At 35.4% G+C, this 15,547-nt stretch overlaps 1 protein-coding gene across 1 annotated transcript in view; it reads right to left on the bottom strand.

The window, feature by feature from the left end:
• LOC150101837 (glutamate receptor-interacting protein 1-like) overlaps positions 1–15,547 on the bottom strand; it is a 369,473-nt gene that overhangs the window by 227,380 nt on the left and 126,546 nt on the right. The window contains exon 5 of the mRNA XM_090400065.1: positions 14,885–15,027. Within this exon, the coding sequence (XP_090256191.1) occupies positions 14,885–15,027 (143 nt within the window). The remainder of the gene's footprint in view (positions 1–14,884; positions 15,028–15,547) is intronic.

Here is a 15,547-nt window from a genome sequence, read left to right as displayed (position 1 = left end):
CCTTTTGCAATAATTTTCAACCCATTATCCTTCTTTTCAGACTTATGGTTACTCTTCTGAACTTCCCATTTGAAAGGATTTACTTTAGTTTTCGTTCACCCGTTTCACTTTCTATGCATGCCATTGTTTCAATGACAACACTGCGCCGACACACTACCCTATCGGTGCGTATGCTACGGGTGCCGAGAGAATTTCATTTTATTCGTAAAAGAGACAGCTTTATTTGATAGTTTTAGTTGGTTAAGTTGATCTCAAGAAACTGAAAATTTTCTACAAAATTCTTTATTTGAGAAGAATTTGTCCATCCCATGATATTACATCCAATATTGTTTCACAGCCGAATAAGATACTCAAAAAGTTTCATGCTGAATATAGAAACTACATATAAATAAAGTTCGGTGAGTCCAAGCGTAAGCAAATACCTGGATAGTGCAACACCAGGGCAACTCATAGTCCATCTGGTCAGGTATGTAAGTTCTGTTCACTACAAACTTGGTATTATGTAGGTCTAGCTACTCACTGATGAGACCTCAATAAAGGTTGAAACCAGTCTGGGTAGTGACCTTCTCTCATAATGTAGAACAGTAATACAGCTCCTAGAAGCTGAGTTTCACATTATGGGAAAATACCAAGAACAGTGATCGGAGCTTTGCTCCACCCTTACTATGAGTTGCCCCATGTTGCACCACCATATGGACTATGACTTACCCTGGTGTTGCACTATCCAGGTATTTGCTTATGCTTGGACTCGCCAAACTTTATTTATATATAGTTTCTATATTCGGCATGAAACTCTGAGTTTTCGGCTGTGAAACAATATGGGATGTAACATCCCTTAATTTAAATAATTTTAGGTGACTGAATTGAAGCCTTTGGCTCTTCATATATTTAGAAACTTAATTATTATTTCTTTTCAGATCATACAAATTTGAGATATTAAAAATATTTAAATAAATTGCTCTCGAGCAAGCAAAGACGTTCTAGTTAAAATAAATAAAATTCCAATGTCTGATTCAAAGTAGAAACAAGTCTGGAGCTCAGAAGAGGAAACTTATTCATAAGCAAATTTTTCAAATCTGAAAACGAAAAGGACATAGTTCGCAGTACTAATTACAATGAAGGTGGCAATAATGTTTGTGACATTGAAATCCAAACAGAATATCAGTGTCAAATCGAAACTCATAAGGCAGTCGAAAGTCAAACGACTGTTACATGTGAACCTCTTACAACTGAAGAAAAGGCCACAAGTGAAAAACCTGCAGAAGGAGTGACCGTGGAAGAATATGATTACAGTTGATGCTTCAGTTGCAGGCCCTGTTGAAAAATCTGATATAAAATATGACCATCCTAGCACTTGGTCCAGAATAATCTCAAACAACATGCAGCAAGACAGTACGAACTATCAGCTTTCAAGAATTCCAAAAGATTTATGAGGAATTGCCAAGAGATCTTAATGGTAGGAAATTTCAAGATTCTTTGCTCTATAGGAAAATGAAAGATGAAAGAACAACAGAACATTTTCCAAGAGAATGGTTAACATGAGTTGTATCGAAAGAAACTCTTTATTGTCTACCATGTCATATTTTTTGCGCTTCTAATAACAAAAACTTAAGCAATTTAGCCCAAGAAGGATTTTCACCTCGAAATAAGCCTTGGAAAAAGTTGTATGAAATGTTGCCTCTTCACGAAAATAGTGCTGAACACAGAGAACAATATCTGGCTTGGAAATCCCTTTTGTAGTCATTGAAAGGACATGGAATCGATAAAGACTTACAACTACAAATTCAATATGAAACAAATAAGTGGAGAGCACTTCTGCAACAGATTGCAGACTTAACATTATTTTTTATCATCCAGAGGTTTAGCATTTGAAGGAGAAAACATGAAGATTGGAGATGTTCATAATGAAAATTTCTTAGGTATATTAGAATTAATTGGAAAGTACGATGAAGTGACACGACAACATCTTGGCAAAGTTCAACAAAATCAGATGGAAGGTAAAAGTATGTAAGGATATGCACATTACTTGTCGTGGAATTCGCAAAATCAGTTTATTGGCCTTTGCACGGGCAAACTTCTCCAAACTATTCTAGACCAAAGAAGAGATGCAATTTTCTATGGAATAATAGAAAATTGATAACAGATTTTCTATTTTCAATTTTCAAATTGAAAATTGAAAATAGAAAACAGATATCTCCCACAATGAATAAAACGCCCTAATTCTCAGATGCATATTGCAAAACCAAGACTCAAGCGAATGTGAAATTGAACATTTCATTGAATTCATGAACTTTACTGGAAAAACTGGGGAAAAAAATAACTGAAGAAATACTTGCAACTCTGGAAAAAAATAAAACAGTATGCCTCTCGAAGATTGCTGTTCACAAGGCTACGACAATGGAGAAAATATGCGTGGAAAAATAAGTGGTATAAAAACTCTCATTTTACAAAAGAACAAACATGCCTTGTTTTCTCCCTGCAGAGCACAAAATGATTTGGCTAAGTGAGCTGATTTTACTGACATTATTGATAAATTTGGGAAGTGAGGCAAGTCCACATCCCTGTCGTGCTCCCGTAGGGTACACTCCCTATAAGGATGCTAACGGACCTCTGTGAAGAACAACGGACAAATCAGCAGAGGAGGATTCATATCCCAACGGTGAAATGTGTGGAAGAATATTCAGAGGAGCTGAACAACCTATAAACAACCCGGGCTCAGCTGGGTCCGGCTGTCAGTACCTGGTTAGGGCCCCTATCTAGGGTTACAAGGAAAATTAAAGGATTCAATCCTCTGACAAAGGGAAGCAGTTTTGTCAGTACTGACACAAGGTTGAAGTCTCATGATGACAATAAAGCTTGTGATTAGAAAATTGTAGATGGCAATACAGTTTATTGTGTACGTCTGTAATACTGCAGAGCAGAAAACAAATGGAGAAACTACTGCTCTATTCTCTCCAGACTAACCACCATGGCAAGCAAATCTACACAAATGGCCCCGAGTTCCCGGCATCCCTTAAATGGAACAGGGGTGCGAAGAATCTCCGGGCTCAAAATGGTGCGTTCACTAAAACTAGGAACTTGGAATGTCAGAACCCTGTACGAAGCAGGTAAGCTAAGAAATGCTATTCAGGAAATGAAAAGACTTGAAATTGAGATTTTAGGAATGCGTGAAGTTAGGTAGCCAGGATCTGGCAAAACTCAAGTTAATGACATGCAATGTACCACTCTCGAAGTAGCGAAAACAACCATCAAAATGGAGTTGGAATAATATTAAACAAAGATGTCAATAATTCACTATTGAGCTTCATCCCCTTCTGAATAGGATGATGTTATTAAAACTAAAAGTCAACCACTAGATATTAATCTTATACAGGTCTATGCCCCTACTGCTGACAAGAGTGATATCGAGATCGAAGAATTTTATGACCAATTAAAAGAACTAATGAAAAACACAAAAAAACATGATATTAACATCGTCATAGGTGATTTCAATGCTAAAGTTGGGAAAGATAGAAGTGGAGATATAGTCGGTGAACATGGACTGGGAACAAGAAATGAGAGAGGAGACCGTCTTATTCAATTCTGCCAAGAAGAGGAGCTAATAGTCACAAACACATGGTTTAAGCTACCATCCCAAAGGCTTATATACTTGGCGATCACCACAAGATAATAATACAAATATAGTCAGAAACCAAATTGATTACTTGCTAATTAATCAACGATTTCGAAGTTCCATAAAGAGCACAAAAAACCTATCCCACTGCGGATATTGCTTCTGATCATAATCTACTGGTGACAGTGTTAAAAATCAGACTGAAAGCTATACTTCAGAAACATCAACAAAAAAAAATTTAATTTAGGAAAGTTAAAAAACCCAGAGAAAAGAAACAAAGTGAGTCAAGATCTGAATCAAGAGATAGCACTTATCAAGAATGATGACGTCATGGGGGTTGATGAATCATGGGACAAATTAAAATCTGCCTTCATAGAGAAATGTACCAATATCTTGTGTCCTCATAGAGCAGTAAAAAAGAAAGATTGGATAACTGACGAAATTCTCTCTCTCATGGATCAACGCAGATCATATAAAAATCACAGTCCAACAAAACATCTTCTTCTTTAGTATTCTGCAATTGAGCAGGTTCTTTTAGTAGCAGAAACTTTCCTTCCACTCTATCTTCTGTTCTGAGCCTTCTCTTTCAAGGTTGTGTACCTGTCTCCATTCACCATGTCATCTAGCATTGTTTTCCTTACTCTTCCTCTGGGTCTTTTTCCATCTATTTTTCCTTCAATGGCATCTCTGATGATTCCATTCTCTCTCTCAGAATATGTCCGATCCAGTTTCCCTTGCTTCTTTTTATCCTCCTTAACAAACTTCTTTCTTCTTCTACTCTTTTTAAGACCTCTTCATTAGTTATTTTATCTGTCCATTTGATTGTTTCCAACCTTCTCCAAATCCACATCTGAAAGCTTTCCAAAATCTTAATTTCTTCTTTCTTCAATCCAAGTTTCAGATGCATAGAGGGCAACATTCCACACATAACATTTTATTAGTCTTTTCTTTAGGTTTCTATCCATTTTACTTCTTAATAAATTCCATTTTCTATTAAAGGCATTTCTTCCCATCGCTATTCTTGCTTTTATGTCACTTTTACATCTTCAATCACTGCTAATCACACTTCCTAGATATTTAAATGTCATTACTTGATTCAATTTTTCCCCATTTATTTTGATATCCATATTTCCTCTTTCCTTGCTATTTTCATCACCTTTGTTTTTCGGATGTTAATTTTCATTCCATAATTGATACAGGATTCCAGTAATCTGTTCAACAGATATTGTAGTCCTGTTTCAGTGTTTGATAGTAATGCCTTGTCGTCTACGTATCTCATTGCAAATATCTGTCTACCTCCAATCTTTATTCCTTCTTCCGAATTCTCCAGTGCTTCTTTTAGCATTGCTTCGGAATACATGTTGAACAAAATTGGTGACAGAGAACAGCCTTGTCTTACTCCTCGCCCAATGATACCTGGTTCTCTTGTACCATATATGTCTCTCACCATGGCAGTTTGCCCCACATATAGTGAGATAATTAGCCTTCTGTCTTTCCAATCTATACCAATCTTTTCCATTACTTCCACCATCATATCCCATTTTACATAGTCAAAAGCTTTCTCAAAATCTATATAACAGATGTTAACTTCTTTATTCACTTCTAGACTTCTTTCACTTACTATTCTTAACAGTCCAATCACATCTCTTGTTCCCCTAACCTTTCTGAAACCAAACTAATCTTCTCCAAGAAATTCTTCCACTTTAGATGCAATTCTTCGTATTAAGATTCTCATAAGTATTTTTGATGTATGGGAAATGAGGCTTATTGTTCTAAAATCCTTGCAGTTCACTACATTACTTTTCTTTGATATAGGTATAAATATTAAGGTCATAAAATCTTTTTATAGTTCTCCTTTTTTATAAATTAAATTTATTATTTTGGTTATTTCTTCAGTTCCTTTCTTCTGAAGTTGTTTCAGGAATTCTGCAGGTATTTCATGTATTCCTTCTGCCTTTCCACATTTTAGTTCTTTAATGGCCATTTCTATTTCTGTCTTCAAAATCTCTGGGCCTAGATCATCTTCATTTACCTTCTTTATATCTTCTAATGGCAACTCATTTGGTTTGTTTTCCTTGTCATATAGATCTTCAATGTATTCCTTCCATCTCATTAGGATTTTATCTTCTTCAGTTATAGTTTTGCCATTCTTATTTTCTATGCCTCTAGCTTGAATTCCATTTTTCTTGTGATTCATGCTGCTTGCTTTTTCATATAAAAGATCATACCTTCCCCACTCTCTCATAATTTTCCATTTCTTCACATTGTTTTTTAAGCCAATCTTTTCTACTTTTTTCTGCTTCCCTTCTCAATCTGTCATTCAGGGTTCTATAGTGTATTTTCCCTTCTGAGGTGTCTTTATTTTTCCATTTTCTTCTTTCTTCTTCCATTAGAGAAATCATCTCATTAGTTATCCAAGGTTTTTTTATTCTTTTAGTTCTTACATATCTAATTTCTTCTTCTGCAATCTTCTTTATTTTCTCTTTAACTTGTTCCCATTTCTTTTCTGGATCTTCAGTTTTGACAAAACTTGTTTCTTCTAATTCTTTCTCCAATCTGTTTCCAAATTCCTTGGTATTTTTTAATTTCTCTAAGTTCCATTTTTTCCTTTTCATAGCTTCTTTTATTTTCTTTAATTTCACATTTATTTCTATGAATAGTAGGTTGTGGTCAGAGTAAATATCAGCTCCAGGATATGTGCATACATATTTTACACTATTCTTGTATCTTTGCTTTACTATAATGTAATCAATTTGATACCTTTCCGTATCTCCTGGTTTTTGCCATTTTAAACCAAGTATTTGTAATTATTAGCTTATTTTCTTTACAGAATTCCACTAACCTTTTTCCTCTCTCATTTCTATTACCTAGTCCGTATCTTCCTACTACACTCCCATTCTCTTCTTCTCCTACAACTCAATCCAATCTCCAATTATTATCATATAGTCTTTTCTTTTTTCTTCTTTCATTAGTTCTTGTAACAGTTCATACATTTCCTCTATTTCCTCATCTGAATGGTCACTTGTTGGCATATATACCTGCATTATTGTTATTTCCACTGGTTCAGCCTTCAATTTTACCACCATAATCCTGTCATTCAAACAGTTTATGCTAATGATGCTCTTTGCTGTTCTTTTATTAAAAACTAGTGCAACTCCTTTTTCCTTTTTATCTCCACCTGAGTAAATTACTCTTACTATGTCACCATAAAAATCACCTATTCCTTCCCATCTGACTTCAGAGAGCCCTATGATATCAATTTTTCCTTTATCCATTTCTTGTTTGAGATTTTCTAATTTTTCACATCAAAATATAAAGAGGTTCAAAAAATTATTAAAGGCAAGATCAAAGCAAAAGAAATCTGGATGAATGAAAAATGTAAGAAATTGAAATTCTACAAGAAAAGCATGACAGTTTTAATCTACACAAAAAGCTGAAAGAGACCTCAGGTATATTTAAGAAAAAACGACTATGTGTCCTTCGAAACAAAAAAGGGAGAAATAATATCCGAAAAAGATGACAAAATACAAGAATGGGTGAAATATGTAGAAGAACTCTTTTCTGATAACAGACAGAACCCAGAAAATACTTATGAACAGATGGACAGTCCATGCATTCTGAGATCAGAGGTAGAATGTGCGCTGAACTCAGCTAAAAATGGTAAAGCCTTAGGCCCTGATAGAATACCAGCAGAAATAGTAAAGTTATTAGAAGGTGACAACATTGCTATATAGTAAAGCTATTTAATAAGGTCTACGATACAGGCATATTCCCACAAGACTGGTTACAGTCGATCTTCATCATGCTATCTAAAAAAGAAAATGCAAAAACTTGTAATGACTACAGAATGATCAGCCTAATGAGTCATCATCATCAAATTCCTGACATGCACCCTCAAGGGGTGTACAGGATATGATAGTACTACATGAAAAATTTACATCATTACTAACTTCCTATCTACAATTTTCCTCCAAATCAGTCTATTACTTGTCAAGACTCCAATATTATCATTATCAGATCTTATATTTCTATCGTCTAAGACACACTGTACCGTATCAATTCTTGGTCTTCCTCTAAGTTGTTTTCCTGCTAACCTGGCAGAGAACACTTGTTTTGCTAATCTTTCCTCGCCCATTTTGTATAAGCCTAATGAGTCATGTTCTCAAAATGTTCTTGAAAATAATTCAAAAAAAGGATATACAGAAAATGTGAAGACACCATCAGTGATACAAAGTTCGGGTTTAGAAATGGTTTGGGAACAAGAGAGGCTCTTTTCTGCTTTCAAATCTTATTCATGTATTGATCAAATCAAGGAAGTATTCATTTGCTTCATTGACTTTGAGAAAGCATTTGATAAAGTCGAACATAATAAAATGATTGCACTATTAAAGAGAATTGGATTAGATGGTAAAGACATCAGGATCATTCAAAACTTATATTGGAACTGTTAAATTGTGATAGATTGAGAATTTAGGATTTTCAATCTCATCATAGTTTAACAAACAAGACGCAATGAAAAGGGAATAAATACATATGTTTGTCTCTCTAAGTGTGTTATAATACAACCTTGTAAATATATAAATATATCAAATGTTCCAAACTTAGAGAAAGGAGTAGTTTATAAAATAATTCAAGTAAAGATCACTCACTTGCTTCTGCAATTAACATTGTGATGTGTAAATATTCAATACTTGTTACAGCTAGAAATATTTAGAGTTGTTACATGACTTGCATAAAATTCTGAGTGGATTGTAAGTCCAAAGTTCACGGAGCAGTAATGTGAGGGGAGCAGTTTGCCCCGGGTGATCGTGTACCTTCGGTGCGTGAGAGGGGGGTAAAGGAGAAGGTGGTCGCTGTGACGTTGACCCATGTGACAAAATGTTCCAAGCGCTAGGTGGACATCGTAGAGTGCGGGAATCGCCGAGATGAAGGGTCAAGAATCCCCGTAACAAGGCTTTTTCGTTTCCGGATCTCCTCGTGTTGGTCGCTTGGGTGTTGTGAGCTAGACAGTGGTGACATCGCCTCCATTCCAGAGTGCTTGGATGATGCATCGATGGAAAGTCTAGATCCGTAGTCTCGAGGAGCTAGAATAGGCCTAGCCATCCCTACAAGGAAGTGATACGCGCCTGTCATGTGGAGATTGTTAAGACTCATTGATAGCTCGGAGAGCCACATGCCTTAAAGCCTGTTGAAGGAATCAAAGGAACATTCGAGTGAGGACACTTGCTGTTCCAACAGACCAGCAAGTGTGATGAACTTCGAGTGTAGATAAGTAGAACTTACTAATTTTGCTAGCTATGGTTGAAAGGAATTTGTGTTGTGTAGTGATTCAGAAGAAAGAACTTTAGTAGTATCATAAAAACTGAACTGTAGTGAATCTAAAGTTGTATATCATAACATTATAGCTTCTTTGCGGAACTGAGTTATTGTATGTGCTTAAAGAATGCTAAGATAATTCAGAGTGAAGATTGATGTTAGTAATGAATCATAAATGACATTGCTATCTAGAGTGGTCTGATTGTGACTAATTTAAAGTAATCATTGCTATAAGTATCGTACCTAGCTAGAGCACTTATTGATTGATTGAATTGATATTGATAACATAGAATAATCTTGAATAATCCAGTTAGAGTATTTTATATTTACCCTAATTGTCATTAACCTTCTTAGAGTGAGAATTGTAATATCATATTCTGTATATTTATATAGTGTTCAATAAACCTTTGCTTTTAAATCCAATCAAGATTGTCTGTAATTTGGAATCCAATGCACCTCTTGGTAAAAAATTAACATGAACCTCAGCGGGAAATTAGGGAATAAGAATTTTGGCCACGTCTGCAAAATTAAGGTATCACTTGAGTACATTCTTGGGATCGCCTCTTGATTAATATAGTTTGTTTAATCTAAGGGCCCTAAGTGGCGCAGCAATATAAAAAATAAATTTCTTAGAGCTTTAAGAGAGGTTGACCTCGGATACTCTGATACACTGAATTGGCTTGACCCTGAGGCAATTATTTAGTTATCCAGAGGTACCATGCGATATCTGTAAAGGGATCTTACTTGTATTGATGTGTTAGACTATGAAATACGTAATATAAGGAAAACCAATATAACAGAACCAAAAGGCATCTGTTCAAGTTGATGACATTATTACAGACCCCATTAACATTAAACGAGGAGTAAGGCAAGGATGTGTGGTGTCACCTCTTCTTTTTAACATATACTCAGAAGCCATATTTCAAAAAATCTTACAAGGAAGACATGAAGGATTAATGTAAATGGTGAAATCATCAGTAACATCCGATATGCTGATGACAGCTCTCCTGGCTGACAATATTCAGGATCTTCAAAATCTTCTGGAACTAGTGAATGAAGAGAGTGAAAAAATGGAATTAAAAATAAATATCACCAAAACTAAATTCATAGTCATAAGCAAGAAACCAATTCTTAATTCATCGCTTTCTTTAAATGGGAAACGAATAGAAAGAGTGATAAAATTTAAATATCTCGGATGCTGGTTAAATGAAGAATGCAATCCAGAAATGGAAATAAAAGTTAGAATTGAAATGGCAAGAAAAAATTTTCTCCTGATGAAAATCAACACTGTGTGACCGCAACTTAAACTTAGAGCACGCATGGTTAAATGCTATGTATGGTCTCTACTGCTGCTGTACGGTGCAGAAACTTGGGCCTTGAGGACAACATCAATAAAAAAACTTTAAGCCTTTGCGATGTGGTTATACAGTCGAATGTTAAAAATCCCATGGACAGCAAAAACGTCCAATCAGGAAGTACTGGAACAAATGGGGAAATCACGTGAACTTTTAGATACCATAAAAAGAAGGAAAACTGCATATCTTGGTCATCTACTTCCTATGAAAAATATAAAATACTTCAATTGCTTATAAAGGGGAAGATAAATGGAAGAGGAGGACAAGAAAAACGAAGAACATCTTGGCTGGCAGACATCAGACTGGCATGAGCTCTGATGGACTGTTTAGAGTGGCTGAGGATTGCTCAAAATTTGCCAAGGTGGTTGCCGACCTCCAATAGGAGATGGCACTGAAAGAAGAAGACTGATAAATTTGCGTCGACAAAAGCTAGAAAATATAATTTGAAGTAATTTTGAATATTATTATTAGTTTGTATTATGTAGATGTTGGTAGCTTTTTAAATAAATATTACTTTTGTGTTATCATTTTAACTAATTGATCCTAAACCCTATAGACAGTATAGCAATGCATTGTCCTTAACCTGAGTGACAGGTCGGGGGCCAGTCAAAAATCCTGGCCTGGGGGGCCCACTTCAGGATGTGGGGTCCGTGATGAGAGCTCTACTCCAATCATCTGGAATTGGAGTAGAGCTCCAAGAAGGCCTGGACAGAAAGATCTGTCCAGGCCTTCTGAACTATGCAGTGCAGCCACTGTAAGACTTTTATACCTCCATACTTGAGCATTTCTGGTCGAATATCATCGAGTAGATACTCCAGCTGCCTTTCCACATTTCAGGCTTTTGATGACTTTTTTCTACTTCAAGTATGGATAAGTATTCCCGATTGCATGCCTGGTCAGTGTTTTTTAACCACTGTGCTGTCACTGATTATTTCATTTAGCAATTTTTCGAAGTAATTACTCTATACATCAAAGATATCTTCTTCTCTAGTTTTCATGTCACCTTTATCATCTCTAATTCTTTTTAAGTACTCTTTCCTCCTTTCTGAGCTTCTTCAACAACCTCCAGAATACCTTGCCACGTTCTTGATATTTATTTTCTATGTTCATACCAAAGTCTTCCCATGCCTTTTGTTTTACACAATGTTTAGATTTCTTACATTTGTCTCTGTATTCTCTAGAGCACAAGCTCACTTATTTGCCAGGAACTTTTGATATGCTTTATTCTTTTCCTTCACTGCCTCTTAACTTCCTGTGTTCCTCTTACATTCCAGTTTGTTGTTTCCATTTTCATTTTACCTTTTCCATAGATTCATGTCGATTACCTTTCTCTGTTTTCTTTGGATAAATGTTCTCCATGTCAGGTGACTAGAATGGCAATGGACAGTCCAGTGGTAGGGCTGCTACCTTAAGACTTCTGGAACTAGCCTTCTTCCAAATTTAAACATAAGAGGAATAGGGTATTTGAAGGTGAAAGAGTAGATTTTAGAGGGGACATAGATATGGGTCAGAAATGGAAAGCCCCTATAGCTCTTGAGGTCTCTAATAGCATAAGGGTCATAAAATAAGAACGGTTGGCTGATAAGGCCTTATAGGAAAGATTAAAGTGAGTGGATCTTCCTCAAAGTAGAGGAAGAAGAGAATAGATCCAGCTAGGGGACCATGAGAGTGTCACTTCCCTTACAATCAAGATGATTGTCCCTTATGGCTCTGTTGGTTGACAAGTCCTTATTCAATAAATTCGGCCCACTCCACCATATCTAGTGGGCTCCCTCTATCCACCACCCAGGGGATGCACTCTCTAGAGGTTACAGAGTTCCCCGAAAGTTATTACTATGTTGAACCTCCAATTAGCCCAAATTATAGCACATATGCGACAGATAAGCTTAGGTGTTGACAGTTATTCATGACTTATTTTTAATGATGTTAATAACACCAAATGCACTATTTTATAAAAAGATGTTTTATTAACTTGCTTATATTTCACTGAATTTCAAATCAGCATCATCAGAGCACAACACAACATGTACTGTGAGACCACAGATGCAAGATCGACACTTCTGCACATGGCAGAAGAAGGCGAATCCATTCCGATAATGGGGTAATCAATGTGTTTCGTGGGATGAGTGTTTATTATTACACGTCGAAAAATTAGCTTTTATGAAAATTCTAGTTTTTAAGGTGTAACTATTTTGCTTGTACAACAGCTGGAAACTTTTACCTATAAAGCACATGATTTCATGTGTTGGTGACGAATTCGTACATCGCCTTACTCCTTTCTCCCCTTCAACATGAATTGACTCTTCTTGGCACACTGCCAACCGAGGAGCTTGCATCTGTGTTGGACAGTATGTGTGTGACAGTGAGTAAGTGAAATGATACAATTATAATGGACAAAAGATCTCAAGTCCTATACTGACATCTTGTAATGTTGTAGGAAAAAAGAAAAAAATAATAGCTATATATATATATATATATATATATATATATAGCTATGTGGGAGTTGCTTTTAGGATAACAGGCTCACAAATTTTTGACAATTAATGCAACCATATTTGTTCAAGGTAGAAGAATTCTTCATAGCCATTGCTCTTAAGATAAGAGTCTCCCAAATTTTTGACAAAATAGCTATGAAGAATTCTCCTAACCTGAACAAATATGGTTGCATTAATTTGTCAAAAATTTGGGAGACTGTTATCCTAAGAGCAACTCCCACATAGCTATATATATATATATATATATATATTTTTTTTTTTTTTTTTTTTCTTTCCCTACATTAGATGGGCACCAAAATAGAACTTTAGACTTTTTGTCCATTACAATTGTACTGTTTCACTTACTCACTGTCGCGTATACATGTTGTGTTGTGCCCTGGTCATGCTAATTTGAAATTCAGCAAAATATAAGCAAATTAATAAACCATCCTTTAAAAAACAGTGTGTTTGGTATTGTTAATACCATTAAACATAAGTCATGAAAAAGCATATATGTGGTTTGGCATAGATTCCAAAAGGTGTTGGATTACATCTACAACATACCAGACAGGTCCTTTAACTGGCTCAGATTTGACAGAAGAGAACTTTGCTACCGGATCAGTTTTTCTAACGTGTCCAATATATTTTCAATGGGATTAAGATCTGAGCTTTTTTGTGGTGGCCAGGGAAGGTGGTGGTGGAAGTTGCTGACATGTTTGCTGAATCACCTGAACAACTCTTGATGGATGGATGGTAGTACTTGTTCATGAAACAACTGTCAGCTGCTAGATAAAAAAGTCAATATTGCAGAATGGACTTGATCAGCAACAATATTCAGATATTCCTTGCAGGACACCCAACCCACCAGCAATATCAGTGGACCCGTTCCATACCAACAGAACATGTCACACACCATGACACCACTGTGTGTGACATGTTCTATTGGTATGGAACTGTGAGTCGTGTTTATAAGGCAAGCTGAGTTCATTACTTCATGGGGGGTCCTGCCAAATTCTGTCTACTGTTGGTACAGAACAAAATGTACCGTGACTCATCAGACCACATGAATTTTTTCCATCTTCCAGTGTAAACTCACGGGGTTCCTGACACCACTGTAAACGAACTTTCTGGTTCTTCACAGAAACAAGTGGTTTCCAAAGAGGTATGTGACTGCCAATACCAATCCTCTTCAATTCCCTGCACATAGTTCAGTGAGATATGGGTAGGGAACAGCCTTCATTAAATGCTTTAGTCAATTGCTGCATCATCTGAGAAGGCATGCAAATGGGAAGTCTCTTTGTCAAATCTCATTTCTGACAGAATGCTTTAGGACCACAGTTACGTCTCTTAGACAAGCAATGCGGTTTATTTTTCCACTGATTTAAAAAAAAACCAAAACATCCAAAAGATGTTTTGGTTTTTTTTCCCATTGCGATCAACATTATTGATCAACATTATTACTGACCAGCAGCATTCTTCAATAGTTGCCTGGAATATGTGGTGACACACACGACTAAATATTTTGCACATACACTGAGTATGTGATGTATACGTACATCTGCATAACAGTTTCTAATTAGGTGGTCAGTATTTATATAACAGTATCCTATACACCTTTCAAGATACATATCAAGAATTTGATGATTATTAGGACTTGACAAAATGGGAAAAAAAAAAAAAAAAAACCTTTCAAAAGTACATAAACCCCCATTTATTTAATGATATGTCTCAATAAGTCAACAAGAGTTCGACAGAGAATTAGTGGCATTGTTGTTTGGATAATATTTTCTGTGTGTGAGAACCAATCCAAGAAGGAGAAGTCATTATATAATAAGAATAGGAATAGAAAGAATACTGATTTTTTTTGGAAAATATAATTTGCTACATCAATTTTTGTTACTAAAATAGCCCTTGATATTATGCATATCTTTCCGTGTTTTCTTATAAAAGATTTTCTTTAGAAAGTTGTTTTCTTATTAAATAAAAATATTTTATTTTATCCAGTCTGCAACTAATACTTGCCACAGATGAGAGGGCAAACATATTTGTTGAGCTCTGATGATTATGATGACAATTCAAAATGAAACCAGGTTGAATTTATAAACACATTGTTCAATTACACCTACCAAGAGGAATTTCATATTCAATGTCCAAAGTAACAGTATCCTCTGCATTTTTTAGAAGATTAACAATTTCTTCATGTTTCAAACTACTGGTGCGAATACCATTAACAGAAATTATATAATCTCCAACTGCCAAGGCATCACTCCTAAAAATAAAAAAATAATAATAAAATAAATAAACATATTCCAAAGATCTATGCTGAAGCAAAATTTATTTTATAAAACAGCAAATTATGCACAAAAAGCAGATCAAAAATATAGTAAACTAGTATGAGTGTTGTTTCAAAACAAATATCAGTGAAATAAAAAAAACAGTTTGAAGCCTACTTTATGAATACTGAGAGGGTGATCTGAAAAGATCTCGGCGTTGACCATAGATGGCTCACTATCGGCAAGATTTTTTTTTTTTTGTAAGTTGGTACATCTGTCATAAGCATCCATGTGAAATTGCAAGTCATTCGATCAAGTAATTTGTTTTATACAGCTGTCTGAAGCAAAGGTGTTATCTGTATCCCTTGAAATGGATAAAATTAAAATTTTATAATCGCAAGATAAGTATTGTGCGGTTATAAAATTCTTTGTAAAAGAAGGTTTAACGACAAAAGAAATTCGTTCGAAGTACATAAAAGTTTTTATGGACATTCTTCTCCTTCATTTTCAACAATT

Source organism: Typopeltis vanoorti, chromosome 11 (assembly GCF_054136105.1).
Source record: "Typopeltis vanoorti isolate ZY-2024b chromosome 11, IOZ_Tvanoo_1.0, whole genome shotgun sequence".
Lineage (NCBI taxonomy): Eukaryota > Metazoa > Arthropoda > Arachnida > Uropygi > Thelyphonidae > Typopeltis > Typopeltis vanoorti.
Note: the sequence above shows the minus strand (reverse complement) of the source record. Positions and strands in the feature narration are given on the sequence as shown.